The 21,347-nt window shown below is 37.9% G+C and overlaps 4 protein-coding genes across 4 annotated transcripts; 2 read left to right on the top strand and 2 right to left on the bottom strand.

Moving 5' to 3' along the window:
- Window positions 1–7,494: 7,494 nt before the first annotated feature.
- Window positions 7,495–10,232, top strand: LOC141714997 (uncharacterized). Its single transcript, XM_074518486.1, has 3 exons — window positions 7,495–8,325; window positions 8,371–9,183; window positions 9,621–10,232. Exons 1-3 carry the CDS (start codon window positions 7,495–7,497, stop codon window positions 10,230–10,232), a joined length of 2,256 nt encoding a protein of 751 aa, XP_074374587.1.
- An 818-nt stretch (window positions 10,233–11,050) lies between these two features.
- On the top strand, window positions 11,051–11,608 carry LOC141714996 (uncharacterized). The gene is made up of 2 exons (XM_074518485.1): window positions 11,051–11,064; window positions 11,164–11,608. Exons 1-2 carry the CDS (start codon window positions 11,051–11,053, stop codon window positions 11,606–11,608), a joined length of 459 nt encoding a protein of 152 aa, XP_074374586.1.
- A 248-nt stretch (window positions 11,609–11,856) lies between these two features.
- On the bottom strand, window positions 11,857–14,685 carry LOC141711053 (uncharacterized). Its single transcript, XM_074513503.1, has 3 exons — window positions 14,335–14,685; window positions 12,646–13,208; window positions 11,857–12,552 (listed from the first exon to the last, which is right to left on the bottom strand). The coding sequence occupies exons 2-3, from the start codon at window positions 13,156–13,158 to the stop codon at window positions 12,013–12,015; spliced, it is 1,053 nt and encodes a 350-aa protein (XP_074369604.1). The 5' UTR covers window positions 13,159–13,208; window positions 14,335–14,685; the 3' UTR covers window positions 11,857–12,012.
- A 217-nt stretch (window positions 14,686–14,902) lies between these two features.
- LOC141713294 (protein TORMOZ EMBRYO DEFECTIVE) lies at window positions 14,903–19,684 on the bottom strand. Its single transcript, XM_074516640.1, has 6 exons — window positions 19,291–19,684; window positions 18,731–18,913; window positions 16,945–18,435; window positions 16,378–16,508; window positions 16,123–16,297; window positions 14,903–15,501 (listed from the first exon to the last, which is right to left on the bottom strand). Exons 1-6 carry the CDS (start codon window positions 19,585–19,587, stop codon window positions 15,142–15,144), a joined length of 2,637 nt encoding a protein of 878 aa, XP_074372741.1. The 5' UTR covers window positions 19,588–19,684; the 3' UTR covers window positions 14,903–15,141.
- Window positions 19,685–21,347: the final 1,663 nt, after the last annotated feature.

Here is a 21,347-nt window from a genome sequence, read left to right as displayed (position 1 = left end):
AATTAACTATCTGCAAATGATTTTGATACGAAATAAAATACGGAAAAAGGCTATTTATAATTACGGAAAATTTGTATCCCGTTGGATCATTCCGGATATAAAACGGTACGTTTATTTGTAAAAACTGATCCAAACGGTATCGGTTTTCGGGATAATTATCCAAATCAGTACAATTTGTACTGCGGTCTTGGTCTCAGCGCCTGGTTACACGTATTACGAAGTGATAATTGTGATAGTTTAATAAAAAGCTCCCGTTTATCGAAAATACGGGTTTTATTGATTTACCGAAACGAATATTGTATCGAAAATGTTGCGTCGGGACCCGCGCAGGACAAACCGTACGCCGGATCGAAAAAGTCGAAACATGGAATATACTCGGAATATTACAATTAGGTTAGGAAGGAGTTCTCGAAAGAGTTTCGGGTTACAAAAACGTAACAACGGTTGACGTGGGTTGGTTCCCGTTTTTATAAAATAGATTTTAATTACCCGGAAAAAGATTTTAGAAATTTTACATGATTCTTATAAATCCATAAACCAACATAAAAATAATTAGGAAGATATGAAAATTATCTATATTTTATTTTGGACATATAAAAATTAAAATACTCAATTAATATTATTTTTGAATATTCAAGTACAGATAACACTTAACAATTAGCTCACAGAATAGATACTGAACACACATAATAATTATATAATAACAAAAATAATTACACGATATATCCCGGATATTACAATCCATGAAGGCAAGTACATAGGTGGAAATAAGAGAGGAATGTCTGGTTGGAAATAATATTTCTTGTACTACTACGGATGTCCTTCATATAAGAAAGACTTTAACTTTTCCCCTCATAAGTAATTGGCTTTGATTGTTCCGATAGAGACCCTTGTGATGTCCTCTCATAAAGATGAACTATTAAGGCGTTTTAAACGAGCCTTTGACTTGTCATCCGACTTAAGAGATGGTACCAGTCTATTGACTTAAGAAAATTTGAGAGACTGTGGTTTTGTGGTAAAGGGGGTTTCAGCTGATGAAGATGGGACCTCCCTGTTTGAAAATGGAAAGTTTGAGTCATATTTTATATATGTTCTTGATATGATTTCCGGAAGCTAAAACTTGGAGGTTGTTCCTTGACATGAGAACTTCAACTTTCATATTTGGATCTAAGATATTTTCTTAGTGGAATCCATGAATATATTGCGACAAAGTTGCTTGTTTGAAATGGGTTATGGAGATTTTGTCCCACATTGATATTGTAAAATAAATATATTGAGTTTATATAGCATCTTGTGTTAATGTTGTTTACAACTACTAGCATAAGTGGAATGCTTGTGTGGCTTAGTGCTAGTAGGAACTCTTATATTTTTCTTTTGTCTTACAAGTTTAATTATTTATATTGATTATTTAATTATTAATATAAAATATATTGAGTAAGGATTATTTTAATCATACTCTGAATATATTTTGTAATATTAATATTAATTAATCAGGATATAATATAAATAATAAGGAAACCCCATTTTGTTTACTTTTTCTATTTTGTTATTTGGTGTACCACATGTAGTAAAATAAAAGAAGAGTAACTTAAGATGCCTATACATTGAGAGGTACACTTGAGATAAAGATACAAGTCTCGGTGCCTACCTCGCAAACATATATGAGTTGCATAGGTTTATTGGGCAAACTGATGTGCGAGTCGCCGTTGATCATTGCTGGTTCTGTGGCCAGATTGATCTGTTATTATTTTATCCTGAAAGCGATATTGCTGCATTCCATCACAGCTTAAGTGGGGGGAAATAATCTCTTCGAGAACAATAAGTCCTCTTGAAGGGATTGGCGACTCAGCTGTTGTGTTCTTCTTCTTATCAGAATTTGGAAAGCGATAAGAGATAAGTTTTCTTTACTTTCTTTGTCAATTACAGTCTTTATAGTTTGTTATTACCTTCGTGTTTTGTTTCGTTAGTTGGTTATTTAGTTATTTGTCTTGTTCTTGTTATTATATATATATATATATATATATATATATATATATAACTGCCCATTGTTGCTGTATAGTTAGTAGTATACCCAACACTCCCAAATGATAGGTTTATGCATGCATCTTGTTATCTTCTATATTGTTCTGTTTTGGTCATCTTAAACTACAGTACATGTTCCTGTTATATCTTTTAACACATTCTCTTGACTTGTTTCCTCCAGAAATGACCTTTGGAGTTCCCGTTGACATCAAGCAAACAGTCAAGTATGAATATGTATGTTCATATGAAGATGATGTTGGTCATATTGAAGTCTCCCTTATCGCCAGGATTTCTCATTCCACATCGACCCTGGACAAATCCGAAACTTCTTCATAAAGGAAGCTGCTTGTTGTCTCTCTTTGAGACATGATCAGGAAGTGATCTTCTTCCAGAGTTTATTCCTTAGGTTGATGGTTGTTCACAGAAAAATCCTTCAGTCTAATCTACTTAACATTTTTACAGACTCAAGAAATACAAATACAAAATACAAATATAGATTATCATACAACTTATCCTTAGGACTGTCAATATGACAGTCTCACAACAGGTTGCGTACGTGTACATTCGTTCCGTTTACTTTCGTGTTTTCATGTCAAAATTTTAAACTGGATCTGAATTTGTATTCGTGCATTATTCGATTGACACTAATTCAGAACTAATAAATTCATCTCTACACGTTTGGTACATGGAAGTACACTAATTATATAGGAAATAAATAATTGGTAGAAAATAAATTAACTAATTAAAATTATCCGGAATAGTAAACTAAATTTCAAATACATAAAGAATAGAAATAGAATATTATATTTATTATTTAGTATTAGAATAAGATATATAAATTATAATATAAATATTAAATATTTTTAAAAATTATTTATTTAATTAATTATTCAGCGTACTTTTATTCAGTGCCGTGTACCTTGTTCGGTAAATCAAAACCGTCACTAATATATTCGTATCAATAATTTAATTTTTAAATTTTCACTTTTTTACGTTACTAAAATCACACATATTATCAATAATTCACCAGTTATAAAATCGAGCCCGTTTTGAAGTTTTTACATTATAACATAAAATCAAACTCTTACAAAATCTAATATATTTTTCTCAACGCCTACCAGATTATAATAAATTATTTAAAATTCAATATTATATATCAAGATTTTAGAATTTCAATAAAATACAATTTCTAATATTTTAATCCAACATTATCAAATTTTAACAAACGTTCTAGTTTTTTTTTATTAATTAGACTTATATGTCTTTACAATTAAATATATGTTCTAACAAATTTCGGTATGAACGAGAATCGAACTAGAACCGTGAAACGACAAAATATAATTTCTTAACCACTTGATATATCTTATCGAGCTTATATTCTAATTTTCTTACTACTATATTGAGATTTAAATGAACTTATTAAAATTTAAATTCAATACCTCCGGCTTTTAAGGGTCATGTTACCTGTGTGTTAGATAAGTTTTATCTAGTATACTACTTCCGGGGGCGTCGGATCTATATTTCAAAGGCCCAGATTTAAGGAAATTTTTTTAGTCTTATTTTCCGCGGAAAGTGCTTTTTCTCTTTTCGCGCAAAATATCTGCAAAAAGGGGAAAAATCCTTCCGCAGATATTCCCCTTCCGCGAAAAATATCTGTGGAAGGCTAAAAAAAAATTCTTAAATCTGTACCCATGAAATATTGATCTAAGGGTTTTGGATCAAGTGTGTTAGATATGGCTTATTTAACACATGATTGTTAGGGATTACCACCCTTATTTCTATATAGTTTCTATTTTGTGACGTCCCTCTCAATTTTTACATTTCAAAAACAGTAAAGTTTTATACTTTAAAAATTAAATACATTCACTTACATCCATTATTTTCTTTCAATACACACACTTTATACATTAAATATTACTAGCCAGAATCCCCAACGATACACAGATTCCGGTTAATATTTAATTTTTTATTCAGTTATATTATAATTTTAAAATATTTAAATAAATATATAATAATTATAAATTTATAATTAAAATTATAAATTTATAATTAAAATTATAGGATAACTTGTGGTCGTAGTTTAGTAGGATAAGTAGATTATGTCTACTAGTTTAATAATTTAATAATTTAACAAATGTATAACACTATTTATTTATTTTGTGTGATCGTAGTTTAGTAGGATAAATAGATTATGTCTAATAGTTTAACAATTTAGTATTTTAACGGATATATAAAACTATTTATTTATTATTTTAATAACCAAAATTAGAACATAACTGTTAAATCAAATTATACCTCATTTAGGTTATCTTTTCACTTTACTCATTTTTTTTATTTTTTTCAATAAATTACATTTTTTTTCTTAATTTCCGTGTTCTCCCTGTCTTCCCCTGTATACCTATACAGACACTCCCTCTATCTATGCTATTCAGCGGGACTAACAGAGTAATGCCATGTAATTAGAGATATCTGTCTCCATCACCGCCATACCTCAACTTAAGGCACTCCGTCCGTTGTGTTCGGATCATATGTAACATGAATACATTATACGTATTTAAAATATTAGCATAGCATTTTTTTAATGGAAATGAGTCAGATGTGATAGAAATTACAAATAAAAAAAAACAAGAAACTCCTTGACAATAAAAAAACAAGAAACTCAACTGAATCCTAAGATATTAGCCTTTCTGAACTTAAGTTAGTATTTAATCGCCATAATATATGAATCGAATATCTTCTTAATATTTGTATATTTTAAGCAACAAAAAATGTCGGGTATGCTTCAAAACCGTTTCAAAATATCTGTGTATAAAATGTTTAGTTTAATTTTTTAAAAATAAGATGTGATTTTATATGAATATATATCCCCACCCCAGTTAAAGCATGTCAAATGTCTTGACACATTATTTGATTTTTTTTGGGGAATAATTCGGGTACTGAATGCAATTCTAACGTATCATCACGAGGGATGGGTTGGCATTCGGGTAAGTACTTATTATTAGGGTAAAAGATGGTAATATTTTGAGAAATATGTAGAGCCAGATATGTTTTGTTAATAAGAAAGAAAAACAATATTAGAACAATAAATGTGATGAGGAGTCATTTGGCATAGTAATAATTAGTAGCAAAGAGAATGATAATAAAACTGAACACCGAGAAGCATAAGAAAAGCCAACTACAAGTACAAAGTTTGTCGTATGTATGTAGGAAGGTTCATTTACATTTCATCGACTATCCCTACTCTAATAAAAAAAGGTTATATTAATTACAATGCGACACTACAAGTCCAAACCTCGTGGTAAGAAAGGGAAGATTGGATGCAGACCACAAACATCAACAACTAAAAGGGGTTGGGATTAATAGCCAGCCACGTGTGTTTCTTGACTACTACGCCCCCAGCCCCCCTGTCAATCTTCCCACCATGTAGCTCAGCTAACCCCCCATTAATACTCTCCCAACCCCCCCCCCCCCCACACTCATGTTGCAACCTTATTTTCTACTTCCACAATTTAATCTAACATTTTTTTACACAAGCTCAACTTGCATTTGGTGGACCTTGCACAGGACATGTACAAGTTGCCATTGACTGGTACTACTATTTCACTGGAATAAAATCAATACGCAGACCCTTTTCTGTTGACCGATATAGCACGTAATTGTCAACCCAACAAGACCATATCAAATTTGTATGCTGTTGGACCAAGACAAGACTGTCCAAAAGAATCATAGTTAGAATAATTATGAAATATTATGTAAAACCCAAGAAGGTCCAATTTGTAAGATAAAGCCCATTTGGTGGTATAAATAAAGGACAACAACCTCATTGAAAGAGGTTGGCAAATTAGGCAAAGAGATCATCTCCTAAAATTATAGTCTAATAATAATAATATTGTTGGCACATCATTTGGCGCTAGAAGGAGGTTTGCTTTAATAGATCCAACCAGAAAATGATTGTAGAAGAGATTGATTCGGGAACATCCGGACCAACGCAAGTGAAAGAATTGACAGCAGAACCTGCCGCCGATGCCTCGACCTTCGATGGCTGTGAGCCTCCGAAGCAGTCGGCATTAAAGTCAAAATGTTTGTTTCCTCCACCTGAGAGCCTTCTTGAGGATCAACCGGAAAGCTGGAAAAATACACGTCAAAAAGACAAAAAGAGAAAATCCGTGTCAGATCAACGTTTTAGAATACAAACCTCCAGAGGCAAAAAAGTTCTTTCAAGCGACATGCAACTGCATTTAGAAAAGAAAGAAAAGCTAAGAGTTCAAAACCAAGAAAATCTGGAAGAACCGGAAGAACCATGTGATTCAGATGAAGAGCTAGAGTTACTAGAGCGCGAGACTCGGAGGCTGCAGGCCAAACTCGAGCGAAAGCGCGAAATTCACCGTCTTAGACGGGAGCTCCAACAAACAACGATACAGAGCAAGGAGCATGATGAAGAATTTTATGATGATGACGATGATACAGAGTATGAATACGAGCCATCGGCAGAGTCGACCTACTCACAACCTCGTGAGCGTCGACAGCGGACAGTGTCATCCGCCGAGGTTTCACGCCAAACTGAGTCCACGGAGTCTATATCACATGAAGAATTTGCTAAAATGCAAGAAGAAATCGCTCAAATGCATAACATCATGAGGAATCAATCGGGATTCGAAGTTGTCTCTGAAAGCCCCTTATCCCTCCTCCTCGAGAAAGCACGTATCGACAGATCATTAAAAACCCCATCCCTCGATCACTTCGACGGATCCTCAGACCTGTTGGCATTTCTCAACACATTTGACGGACGAATGGCTTTCTTCGGCCACTCTGAAATCGCCCGTTGTCAGTTTTTCTCTACATGCCTTCAAGGCACAGCACTCTGATGGTATAGCAATTTGCCACCTCGATCCATTGATTCATAGGCAACCTTAAAAAGCAAATTTCAAGCCCGGTTCTCCAGTAATTACAAAGGCATTAAGGTCACAGCATCTTTGATGACAATGCATCAGCGCTCAGGTGAGAGCCTTCGCAGCTTTCTAACCCGATTTAGGGAAGAGATCGCCTGAGATTCCAGATTTAATTAAACAAATGGTCGTCAACTTCTTAACGGCATGCATCGATAAGTCACGACATGGTTTACTCCTAGAAGAAATTTTTGAAAAAAGGCCAAAAACTCTCCAAGCAGCATTCCAAATTATTGAACATCGTATGATGCTACAAGAAGCAGTTAGTTGCATTCAGTCACCACGACGCTCTTCAAGGCACGAGCGCCGTCGTAGTTATAGCCCGCGATCCCCCGCGCGAGAAAGACGCCGTGAGCGTCGTCGATCACCTCCACCGCGTATGGATGATCGGTTTCCGAGGGATAGAAGGGAAAGGGACTGACAACCCCACACTCGATCAGAAAAAGAATTCACCAAATTGAACACAGAGAAAACAACAATTCTGGCAGTTCTAAAAACAGAACCAGACTACAGACCACCGAGGCCCATGAAAGCCGGGAGACCCCCCAGTTCCAGATATTGTGAGTATCATGAAGATACCGGTCACACCACAGAACAATGCTTTCAACTTAGCAACCTCATAGAAGGAAAGATTCGTCGAGGACAGTTGGTACATTACGTACAACAAGAGGACAATCTTAGACGTCACCATCGAGATCAAGATGATCGGGTCATCGACGTCATATTCGGCGGAGCAGCTTCTGGAGGATTCTCTCACAACTCCAGGAAAGCATACGCTCGGGAAGTCTTCAATGTCAATCCTCCGACAGTTAAACGCCCTCGCGTGAACCCGACCCCTGTCATTTCCTTCTCCGATGATGATTATCATCCGGGTCTCATCGAGGGTCATCAAGATGCTCTTGTCATCACAACCCGAGTAGGAAATAATACTGTGAAAAAGATGCTCGTCGATAACGGAAGTTCTGTCGATGTCCTCTACCATCACGCCTTTTCGCGAATGGACATCGGGGATCGACGGCTCGAAAACTCTCGAACGCCGTTGTACGGATTTACTGGAAATGAGGTCCATGTGGTAGGAACCATTGATATGCCAGTTCTCTTTGGCTCACCACCTTGTCAGGTTTGGAAAGTCGTTAAGTTTCATGTGATCAGTGCTTCTTCCAGCTTTAATGCCATTTTGGACCGCACTACTATCACATCCCTAAAGGCAATAACTTCAATCTCCCATTTGAAGATGAAATTTCCCACGGACTTCGGGGTCGGAGAAATGATGGGAGATCAAACGACCGCGAGACAATGTTACCTGACAACAGTTTCCCCAAGGAAAAAGGGGGAAGAAGATCTAGAAGTCAACCAGGTACTCGAGATTGATCCCCGCAACTCAATTGAATCTACAAACTAGAATTCATGTTTCCCTGCAGAAGAAACAGAAGAGATCGAAGTGGTCGTTGGCAACCCATCAAAGACAACCAAGGTGGGAAAAGGACTCCTTGAACATTTGAAACGAGATATCATTGCCCTTGTTAGAGAATTCGCTGATATTTTCGCCTGGGACCCGAAGGATATGCCAGGAATCCCCGAGGTTGTCGCACGCCACTCTCTCCACATCAACAAAAACGTCGTTCCAATACGACAGAAGCGTCGAATATTCTCCGATGAAAAAAGGGCAGTTATCGAGCAAGAAATTGACCGACTCCTCGAAGCTAAATTCATCGAGCCTGTTCAGTTCCCCACATGGATCTCCAATGTCGTTTTAGTCAAGAAACACAATGGAAAATGGCGAATGTGTGTCGATTATTCAGACGTTAACAAAGCATGCCCCAAAGACTTCTACCCACTTCCAAACATCGATCAGCTGATCGACTCTACAGCAGGAAATGAACTCCTCTCCTTTATGGACGCATTTTCAGGGTACAACCAGATAAAAATGGATTCTCGTGATTGGGAAAAAACGGCATTCATTACTCACAGAGGAGTCTTCGGGTATCGAGTCATGCCTTTTGGAATGATTAATGCTGGCGCAACCTTCCAGCAGATGATGGACACAATCTTTGGCTCGCAAATAGGAAAAAACATGTTAATCTATGTCGACGGCATGATAACCAAGTCCAAGTTCGCCGCTAACCACTCACTTGACCTTCGTGAGACTTTTGAAAATGCCCGGAAACATAACTTGCGTCTCAACCCTAACAAATGCTCATTCGGGCTATGTCCGGCAAGTTCTTGGGATTTCTGATCACACAGCGAGGCATCGAGGCCGACCCCGCGCAGACAAAAGCCATCCTAGAAATGGAGGATCCAAAATCCATCAAAGACTTGTAAAAGCTAACAGGGTGCATAGCAGCACTCCGAAGATTTATCCCCCAATCATCCAAAAGATGTCTTCCTTTCTTCGCCACCATAAAAAAGGCTTCAAGGTCAACACCATTTGAATGGAACGACGAGTGCAAATCCAGCTTCTCAGAACTCAAAACATTTTTAACAAACCCTCCCATTCTCACTAAGCCAATCCCAGGCGAAGCTCTTCGCATTTATTTGTCGGCATCCGATTAAACAGTTGCAGCCGTCCTGGTTCGACTCGATGAAGGAAGGGAAGTCCCCGTGTACTACATTAGTCACTCCCTGCGAGATGCTGAATCTTGATACCCTCAGGTCGAAAAGCTCGTGTATGCCTTGGTCATTGCAAGCAGAAAGCTTCGGCATTATTTCCAAGCAAGAGAAATACATGTGTTGACAAATGCTTCACTCAAAAGAATCTTGCACAAACCTGATATGACAGGAAGACTCGCCGCATGGACCATCGAATTAAGTCAATTCTACATCGAATATAAACCACGAACAGCTATAAGGGCTCAAGTCCTCTCAGATTTTGTGGCAGAATGCCAATTCAAGGCCAAAGGGTCAGACCCCGAGGAAATCCAGCCAAGGCCGTGGCTATTGTTCGTTGATGGATCATCGACCTCAAGTTCTGGTGGCGCAGGGATAATTCTTATCAGCCCGGAAGGATTTAAAGTCCAACAGGCCCTTAAGTTCGAATTTCAAGCAACAAATAACGTGGCCAAGTACGAGGCATTAATTGCGGGATTAAAATTAGCAACGGACCTCGAGGTAGATATCATCGACATATTTGGCGATTCCCAGCTGGTGGCTAAGCAAATAAGCGGAGAGTTTAAGACCCATAATGAAAGCATGTCTAAATACCTTGCAATGACACAAGAGCTGCTAAAAAAGTTCTCCTCCTGGAAACTGTCAAATATGGATTAAACAGAAAATCAATGGGCGGATTCCCTCGCCAAGCTAGCCTCGTCCAATCTGAAATTGAACCTCGACCCAGTATATGTTGACAGCCAAAAATCCCCCGCTATCGACATGGTGATGGTCCACAATATTCAAAGCAATCCCGACTGGCGAAGCCCTATCCTTGAGTATATCCTAGAAAACAAACTTCCCACGGGAAAAAGTGAAGCCCGCGCTATCATGTTTAAAGCAAGAAATTATTGCACGATCGGTTCAGTGTTATATCGATGTGCTCTAACTGAACCACTTCTCCGATGCTTAAGCCCGGAAGAGGCCGATCAAGCAATTCTCGAGGTTCACACGGGGATATGTGGCGAACATCTCGGGGGAAAGAGCCTAGCTCTTAAAATCATGAGACAGGGGATATATTGGCCCACACTCCGAAAAGATTGTGAGGATTACGTGCACAAATGTCAGGCATGCCAGCGACATGGGAACGTAAGTCATCGACCCACAACGGAGCTCAACTCGATTCTTGCTCCTTGCCCTTTTTATCAATGGGGAGTCGATATCGTGGGACCTTTTCCCAAGTCTAAAGGTCAGTGCCAATACATCGTGGTTGCAGTCGACTACGCGACAAAATTGGTCGAGGCAAAACCTCTCTCAAAGATCAAAGAAAAATAAATGATTGAATTTTTTATGGAATATGTGGTATTTCGATTTGGAATTCCAAGGATTTTAGTTTCAGATAACGGGACACAATTTGTTGGCGCACAATTTGAGAAAGTTATAAGCGACTTGAAAATCCAGCACATCAAAGCGTCAGTTGCATACCCACAGGACCAATGGCCTTGCAGAAGTAACAAACAGAACCATCTTACAAGGGTTAAAGAAAAGGATTGAAAAAGATTCCTCGATGTTGGGTTGATGAGCTCCCTAACGTGCTGTGGTCCTATAGAACAACTCCTCGAAGTGCAACAGGAGAAACTCCTTTCCGCCTCGCATACGGTGTCGACGCCGTTTTGCCCGTCGAGGTCAGCCTGATTTCCCCTAGGATCAAGGTCTTCGATCCTTCTCTCACAGCGGAAGGATTACATTTTCACAATGACTTACTTGAAGAAACAAGAGAGGAATCTAGACTTCGCATGATAGCTCAGCAAGAGAATATGGCAAGGTACTTCAACAAGAAAGTTAAAAATAGACGATTTGAAGTGGGAGACCTCGTCCTTCGAGACTCCGCCGCATCACAGCCAACAATCTCAGGAAAATTTAAACCAACATGGGAAGGCACATACAAGGTATCGAAGGTCGTCAATGTAGGAACCTACGAGCTCTCGTACCTCGATGGTCAACCAGTTAAGAATGCCTGGAATGGAATCCACCTCAAGAAATTCTACCAATGATTAATTCTCTGTGTAATGATTAAAAATTCGAGGCCGCAGAGCCTTACCAAAAACCAACCCTCGATGCAATGAGGGTCATTATGAGATCCCCATCGAGGGAATTTAAGTTATGAAAGCTAGAAGTTATTTGGCGAAAATATCACGGTTCATTCCCTGTTTTAAAAAAAAAAACTAGAGGCAATATAGCCAAGTGAAATACAAGCGGTCCTGAATACCTTACAATTATAAATTCCTATAAAGAATATCTGATTAAGCATATAATTAAACATCATAAAAATATCTAAGGCCGAAAAGACCTCATTCAGAATACAGCGAACATCGTAGCATCAATGACGAAACATTATCTTAAAATAACAGACTTAAAATCCAAATTCATACATCATTTCACGGGGCATTCCCCGCCTTCAAGACTTCTTAGTTGGATCATCGCGCTGCGAGGCAGCGAGGTCGGCAATATAGTCTTCGAAGGAATGGCCCGTGGTATCGTACCCCGCCCCTTGCATCCTGGCAAAACAACGCCCATAGCCGTCTCCAAGAGCGTTCGCGATATCCTCGATGCCTTTCTCCACTTCCGCTTTTAAGCTGGTATTCTCCCCAACAATCAAACGGTAAGAAGAATCCATCCCCTCAACATGACGCTCCAAACCCTCGCACTTTCCCTTCAACTCATCTCGCTCCTTCTCTACTTCAGAAAGCCTCATCTCGAGCTCTGAGACTGTGGCATTCAGCGATTGCTTCTCAACTTCCATCTCACCCACCTTCTTCGACAACGCGGTATTATCCGTCGTCAAATCTGACGATCTTTTTTCCAATTCTGAATAACCTGCCATAAGTTTTTTCCTCTCAACCCTGAGAGAACTCACCTCCGCCTCCAATCTCTTACAAGCCGCATCATTACCGTCAGTGCGAAATTCTTCCACAATATGCATACAATCTGCGAGGAACTGTCACAAATCACAAATCAAAGTAAAAAATATAATAATAAAAGAGAAGAAAAGATACGTAAATATATATACACGAAAATAAAATTCATATACCCTCCCGGCTCGACTTTTGCATCTGTCGGCAAGATCATCCCGACGCCGGCCATCGAAGGCAATCGAGTCTTGGGGAAGATGAAACAGATTGAAAGCCCTTAACGGCACTGTTGTCCCTCCGGTCCAGCGCTCGTGGGGTTGAATCTCGACCCTCGTTGGTTCCTTCTTCGATCGAGGCTCACCTGGATTAGACGTAAAAACCCTATTGTTGACCAAAGTAAGGGTCTTATTCACCCCACAGCCTCCCGCAGCCGGCTCGACAAAATCTCCTCCTCCTAAGTTACCACCATCTACCTCATGACGCCCTCTCTTCCGAGGATTTAAATCCCCCGCATCGACATCAATCGCAGCCTCCTCAGGAATCTCCTCAACTTTGTTTCCCTGCTCATCTAATAATTCAATGGACACAGAGTGCCCAGCACCAGAAGCCCCGGCCCTAGAGGTACCAGCACCTGCTCCATCGGCATTCTTCCTCGATGAACGCTGAATGAGGAGCATCATGGCCTTATCCATCTCCTTTCTCACTTCGTTATCCAAAATCTTTTGTAAAGAAACCCTAGCCACTAAAACAAAACAAAAAGGAAGAAAAGGGTCATCACATAAAAAAAAAAGAGAAAGAGGGGAAACAGACAATAAATGTAAAATACATATGAAAAAGTAAGTAATCTATTAAAAATCCCTTCTTACAATCATGCATTTCCAAAAAATCAGGCTCGTTTAGTTGAAGATGTGTGTACATCGACCTCAATCCATGAAACTCATTCAGATACCTCGCGTCGTACTTCTCGAGGTTATTTAAGTAATCAATGGTAAGCTGGCTCACTTTACCACACGGTTTCACAAACTCTAAATCAGGCCCCCCAAAATACAACCACCTAGCGTGATATCCAGAGTTGGAAGATCGAACACTGACAATTTTAACCCTCTTATAAGGACAATCAAAATAAACCTGTACATCGTGATACCTAACTGCATATATCGAAAAAAAGAGTTTAAAAGAAGGAGTTATATTTCTATCACAGCAAAGAGCGACGAACCCACTAAGTTGAGCAATGGAGTTGGGCGTCAACTGACTAACCCCACATCCAATAGCCTCGAACATCGCCAGGAAAAAAGGATGCATAGGCAACCGAAGTCCGAAGTGGAAAAATATCATCGGTATCCCATGCATCCCAAACTCCGGCATCATCCACACTCGTTCATCCGCTGTCGGCACTCGATATCGATACCTATTCGCCAAATCAACATACGCCTTTATCTTGTCAATTGGAGGATCCCTAGTAATATAATGACTCAGGTAGTTTAAACTCGCTCTTCCCTCGAACTCCTCCCTACCTAATCGAAGACTATCATCAACAACCTGTCTTCTCTTCTCTAAGGTCCCGGGACTCGGGGAGGCGAGGGAAGAGGCCCAATAGGGACATTCCCCAAGAACTCGTCCTCGTTCATGAAATCGAAGGACCCACACTGCTCTAAATCTGGAATCTCTAGATTATTCAAATTTAGAAAGGACTCGTGATCACCCTCCTCGAGAGGTCGCTTACCGGGGTCTCGATCAGAAACAGTACGGATAGATGACGAACTAGACTGATCCATTAAGTGATTGTAATTGAATAAACTAAATCAAGAGAGGCAAGATACAAAAGAGAAAGTAGCAAAAGATAATATAGAGGGTGGAAGATGACTTACAGGCGGTTACAGCAGAGGTCGAGAGTTTAGGATGAAATAAGAGATGATCCGGCCAGCCACCTCCCCCTTTTGTTAACTGAAACGGAAGTCGAACAGCCAAGGCTCCAATGTCCAAGCAGTAATTCCCAGAAAATAAAAACCAAAATATTTATACGTTTCAAAAAAAAAAGGGAAAGAAGAAGAAGAAAAGAAATAAAGTTCAAATATAACAATATGCACAACACATACGCTCCTATCTCAATACCCTTGTCTTTTTATTTTTATTTCTATTTCTATTTCACTAACATTTAATCATCCCACTGTTTTATTTTGTTCTATTTTCTTTTTATCGCATTTTCCTCATTTCACTAATTCTCATGTCCCGAAATAAAAGGCACAAATCTAAGATAATTGCTTGAACCAGGAGGGGACAAATATTAGACCAAGACAAGACGGTCCCAAAAGAATCATAGTTAGAATAATTATGAAACATTATGTAAAGCCCAAGAAGGCCCAATTTGTAAGATAAAGCTCATTTGGAACTTGGTATAAATAAAGGACAACAACCTCTTTGAAAGAGGTTGGCAAATTAAGCAAAGATATCATCTCCTAAAATTATAGTCTAATAATAATAATATTGTTGGCACATCACATACCATGATACAATCCCTATAAAATGTTACACTTTAATTTCTAATCATACAACCTGAATGCTGGAGCAAAAGTAACAACACAAAGGACATGAATAAAATGTAAATAATACAACACCTGCTTCCGCAACCAAGAGGAAGTCACCAAATTTTTGAGAAAAAAACATTTTCAGATGTGTTATGCCTCCGATGTAATAGTTGAGACATTCAAATAAGCCACTCCTTTCTTTTTCTTATGTGCAACATCTTTAGATCCCTTCGACTTCCGTTTCTTTGAAGAAATATTACCTTCTGCCTCTACAACATCCTGCTCTCGCACCTCTTCTGCAAACTCTACTAATCTACCATCATTAGAATCCTTATTTTGTTGTATGGCACTACCTCTTGACACTACTTCCTCCGCTTGTGGTTCAATAACAGACATTCCTGTCAGAGTGTAGTCCAAAAGATAGGCGCTTCTTTCAAGCCTATCTATTCGACTAAAATGCCTCTGGGAATATGGGATGAGACCTTCAAGAAGTTCTCCAATACCTTTTATCTGAAAAACACAAAACAGATTTGACATAAAATCCATCAATGTATCCGGGATTGGGGGGGGGGGGGATGAAGGCCATGAGGGGGAAGGAAAAAGAGACGTAATTTAGCATGCAGGAGGTTCGTTGTACTATGACATCCGTGGTACAAAATTCACTCAAGGGAAGTAATGACTACAACCATGTGCATAATCATATCTTCAGTACCAACTGTAATCACAACTTTATTGCATCTGTTATACGAACACTAAACTTCTTCAAAAACAAGAACATCTTTACCATTTTTATAATCCATGTACATGCATACCAACATGATCGATCAAACTCTCTTAATCGGATAAAACATGCATTAATCTTACTTGATCAGTACTTGAAAATTTCTGAAGTATTTACTGGTTTACTTGTAATACGACATTAAATAAGAGTGCTACTAGCTTTATTATATACGATAAAAATCATTATACATTATAATAATCATGATGATTAGTATTTAGCACTTAGTAGTCAAGTCCTTGACATTCCAATGTAAGTAATAATTATAATGGATGAATCAAGTCTCTTCAAAACTATAATATTTCATGGCATGGAAAATTCTGCATAATACCCTATAAAAGATATGCATGTACCTTAACAATCTCCGTGGGAGGAAGGATTCTAAAAATCCGGAAAAGCACAAACTGTGCGATATGACAGAGCTTCGGTTTAATATTCCATTCTCTGACATATTCCAGTAACAGATGCCATTTTTCCTTCTCAAGACCGGAAAGAGCTTTCTCTATCTGATGTTCAGCATCTCTTTTACTGCAGGGAATTCAAATTTTATATAAAGATGACCAGGGAAAAAAGGTGAAGGAAAGGATTGATTCAAAAAAAAATGCTACCTGCAGAGTTGAGAAAATAAATCGAAAAGTTTATGTGGTCTCCGAAGCTCAAAAGCAATTTGAATTGCTCTAGTGTAGTCAGCATCTGAAACAGCATTCTCTAACTCTTGTCCTCTTAAAACACTTTCCTCCTACAGCAGCAACAAAATTTTCGATATGAAGATGGTAGATGATTGTAATTTTATTTTTTTTTGCAGACATGCAGTATTAAATTCAAATATTACTCTAGGAACAAAACTTTGCAATAATACACGCTTTCAGCATTTGTACATAGATACCTAGACACATGACACAATCAGCTACATATTTAATAATCCCTGAGAAGCCATGATATGTTCAGGAACTTCCTAGACAAGCCCAGACCATATAATCTCTTTTATAGTACAATAAAACAGATAATGTGTGTTTAAAGTTTAAAGTTTAAACTTATTAACATAACTTCTGTGATAAAATAATATAAGAGGGTTACTTGTAGCGGGATGAATGCAACACAACATCAAATTTGGTGCTCTTATCAGTCTGGTCATAAGTTAATAATGCAATGAAATGATTAGGTAGATGTCTTACTTCCTTCCGAAATTCTTCCTCTTTATCAGCTATAGTAGAATCATGCCACAAATTCACAACAGCATCACCGCCACCAGTTGCAAGCACCTCTGTTTTCTTTCCAACAGCCAGGGCCCAAATCTTGTCCTCATGTTGATCGTAAGTAGCAATGCATTCATTAGTTTTAACAGTCCACAGCTTTATCAAACCATCAGCACCGCAAGAAACAAATTGACTCCCACGAGTTACAAAAAATGCTCTAAGTACACTTGATGTATGGCCTTCAAATGTTTTTAAACAAGAACCATCAGAAATAGCCCATATCTTTACTGTTTTATCCCCAGAAGCTGTTATAACACATTGATCAACTGGAGAAAATTCCACTGACCAAATTCCTCTCTTATGTCCTCTAAGCACAGTGACAGACACAAGATCTGGAAGCCGCCTTATGCATGCAGTGCGGTCCTGGGACCCACTACATACAAGACTATCATTTGGTGCAATAGCCAAGGCATTAATATCCTTATCATGGGAAGCTGCAGCTGCTTTCACTTTTAAGTTTGAATCTCCTTCATTTAAAAGGCCATCGAAACTCCAAACCTTCAGGGTACAATCAGTACTGCCACTAACAAAGAAATTTCGGGATTTCTTTGAGAAAGCGACAGCTCCTATAGCTCCCAGATGACCAACACCAACTCCAATACAACCTCTGCTATCCGCTTCCCATAATCGAACAGTATTGTCCTTGCTTCCCGTTACAATAAGAGTTCTTCCAGAAGTAGATACACAGGTATCAAGGCTCAAAACTATGTTGGTATGACCTGCTAATACATATGAACATGACATCGAAGCAAGATCATACACTCGAACTTGTTCAACACTTGTAGCAACAGCAAGGAATTGCTCTTCCTCGCCCAAAAACTTCATATCCACTATCTCATCATTATATCCAACAAGCCGTTTGCTGAGGATCAAATTCAAACCATCAGGAGTTTCTGTCGGGGAATAAAATAGAAACTCCTGATCTGCTGTGACTGTGAGTAAACCTTGACCAGAGGGCAACATAACAGCAGAGGTGAATCCTCTTCTTTCATCTTCTGAACCAATGGCAAAATCCGAGGACTTCTGCTCAAAATGGCATACTGCACCATTAGAGTCCCATATTCGTACAATCCCACGTTCACCTACAGTTATGAATTGTATTCCTTTAACCTTTCTTTGCTTTTCAAGAAGCTGTACAGATGAAGCTAGACACATAGTGAAGGGAGACAAAGAATTAATAACGCATATGGCTTCAACAGCCTCGTGTACCACCACAGTAGATTTTAAACTATAATCGTGAAGGTCCCACAAGTAGACAAGCTTGTCCCTCCCAGCAGTAAGCAAAGTCCATCCATCTTCAGATAACCCTATGGACGTTACGGCCGACTGATGTTTCTGTAGCGATGCAATGCATTTCTTGGTAGTAAGATCCCAGATTCGTGCAGTTGTATCCTCACTTGCAGAAAAAAGCTGCAAATAGTCAGCCAAAAAGTTGCTTTAAATAAAAATGATGTGGATATATAAGTACAAAACTTTTAGTAAGCTTCTCATATAGCTTGCTAAAATGATGTACAATTTCTATGAAGTTTTAAAACCAGAGTGACATCCAAGTGATGCAAACAAAAATCATCACTGTCTATTATATAATATTTAGGTAGCAACAATATTGCAAGCAGATACGCAAACCAGAGTAACAACATCAATATATACAGTTCAACGTATAAATACAAAATTTTGCAAGCAGAGTACTAGACCTAATACTTACAAGTAATTTACTAGGGTCAGAGTGAAACATAACAGTCGAGACAACCATCCTGTGACCTTTAAAGTAATGCGTACAGAATCCACCATCAACATCCCACACCATCACTTTACCATCATTACCAGCTGTTGCCAGTAATCCACCAGAAGCGTCACAAGCCATCCCCGAAATCGGACCTTCATGTCCCTGCAGAATCCCAAACAAACTAAATTCATACTGATCGGTGACACAGTAATTCACATGACATGCTAAAAAATCAACAATATATAAACATTTGATCCCTAAACAAAGTAGAATGTTAACATTCACAAAAAAAAAACAATTAAGATAACTTATTTAATGCTTGTTGTAAAGGAGCAATCCACATTACACAGTCACGGTAACAAACTAACTAACTAAAGAAAACATTTCTTCCAAAACAAATAATACTGTCAATACTCATAATATCAATGAAAAATAAACTCGAAAAATGGGTGAATAAAGTTTAATAGCCTAATAATAATAATAATAATAATAATAATAATAATAATAATAATATCCTGGAATTGAAAAAGGGTAGCTACCTTCCAAGAACGCAAGCAGTGAAGGGAAGTGAGGTCCCAAAGGGTAATTAGGCGAGAATGGGAAGAAGAAAAGAGGAAATTAGAATTAGGACTAATACAAAGAGCAGTGACAGGTGTGGAATCGCCTTCGATAGTCGATTTAACAGAAGCGTCACAAGTATTAACGATTTTGATAGTTTCGTCGCAGGCGCAGACAATGAAAGAGCCGTCAGGAGACACAGAGTAAGGTCCGCCGCTGTAAAATTGCTCCAGGGACTTTACGCACCTATAGTTCTTCTTCTGCACTAACGCCGCCATTTTTCAAATTTGGTTCTGCTGGTAAGCAGCAGCAGCAGCAGCAGCGGTTCTAGGGTTTAGCGAGCAACAAGGAAAAGAACCTCACTGCTTGCTAGGGTTTAAAATCTTTATAGCCCCCCTCTTTTTCTTTTTACAATTTTAAAATTAGTAATATTAACAAAAATACTATTCTTTTCTAAATTTGTTTATCATTTTTTTAAAAACTATTATAAAAATAAGTTTTACAACCAAAACACATGAAACCTTCAAAAACCGTTCTAGATATTTCAAACCGTTAAGGTCAAGGCGGAAATATATATTAATAAATTTATAATAATTATATATCATTTTTATAGATATATATACATATCAATTAATTACATAAGTTTATTTTATACTTTATATGTTTATTTTATAATTTAATATCTTCAAATTAGTATTTTATATGTAATAGTTGTATCTAAATTCTAAAAAATAAATGCGTTTAGTTAGGTTTTAAACTGTTACCGACCAGACTGAAACCTTAAGTTACGGTCTGGTCTGATCCGGTAACAAATTTTCGGTTCGGTTTTATACTCTATAAAACCGTTATATATGGTTGTGTTAGATAATGAATCACACATAGAGGGGGTGAAAGTGTTTTTGTGTTTTTCTTCTTTTCTTGAAGTGTTTATGGTGATGAACAAAGTAAATTAAAATCTTGTAGTGAAATGTGTTAGTACTGAATTTAGACAGATAAAACAGTGAACACAAATCTTTCAAAACTCACTTAATTTTATATTAAAATTAAGAATGTTTTGCTACAAAATTTATAGGCTCTTTGTTGATAAAAGAGCTTAGCTTCTTCTTTGAGAGAATACAAGATTTCTGATCTAAATTATTACTACTAACAAAACATCCAGTGTTTACTTTATAGAATAGTAAACACTGGTTATTACATAGCATGCACTAGCATGTACTAAACCCTATTTTTGGATAATCAAACCTTTCTATTTCTGGCTTAGTGTATCTTTGTGAATCTTGCACTTCTGTGACTTTACTTTGCCAGTTAATCTCGGCCTTTGATCTTGTACTCTTCAAGCTGCTTATGTAGACTTGTCAATCCAACTGATTAGATTGTTTGTTGATTGATAATCTTGGATATTGAACTGGTCTGCACTTTGTACTTTGAGGTTTACCTCGAGATCTCCATTTTGGTATATAGAGAACTTGACATCTCGATAAGTATATTGGCTTATCGAGATCTCTAATCACTCTATAGTTGTTTTGACTTATCGAAGTCTCTGAGTTCTCTATAAGAGAATTTGGCTTGTCGAGATCTCTTATCTTCATGTCTTCACTTTTTATCGATAACTCTGAGTCTCTGGTGACAACTTGGCTTATCGATAACTCTGAGTTCTCTAGTGACAAATTGGCTTATCGATAACTCTAAGTTCTCTAGTGAAGAAATGACTTGTCGATATCTCCAATCTTCATGTCTTCAATTTGGCTTGTCGATATCTCTGAGTTCTCTAGTAGTTTTTCCTGACTTCTCGATAAGTCATTCTGGAGTTTTCGAATGACTTCTCTATAGCACTTAATCTGTGACTTATCGAAAAATTGACTTAGAATATTTTTCCCAAAACAATTTATTCAACCCCAAGTTTCTTCATAATTCTTCTGAGGCATGATCTTCTTGATCTTCTTCCAGAAAGAATTCTTACGCTTGATACTGTTTACAGAAAAAGACTTCAGTCTGCTCTTGAACATTTTTACAGACTTAAGTGGTACAATACAAAATG

The sequence above is a fragment of the Apium graveolens genome, chromosome 3 (genome assembly GCF_009905375.1).
Source record: "Apium graveolens cultivar Ventura chromosome 3, ASM990537v1, whole genome shotgun sequence".
In the NCBI taxonomy this organism is placed as follows: Eukaryota; Viridiplantae; Streptophyta; class Magnoliopsida; order Apiales; family Apiaceae; genus Apium; species Apium graveolens.
The sequence above is the reverse complement of the archived record's forward strand: the minus strand, read 5'-3'. Positions and strand labels throughout refer to the sequence as shown.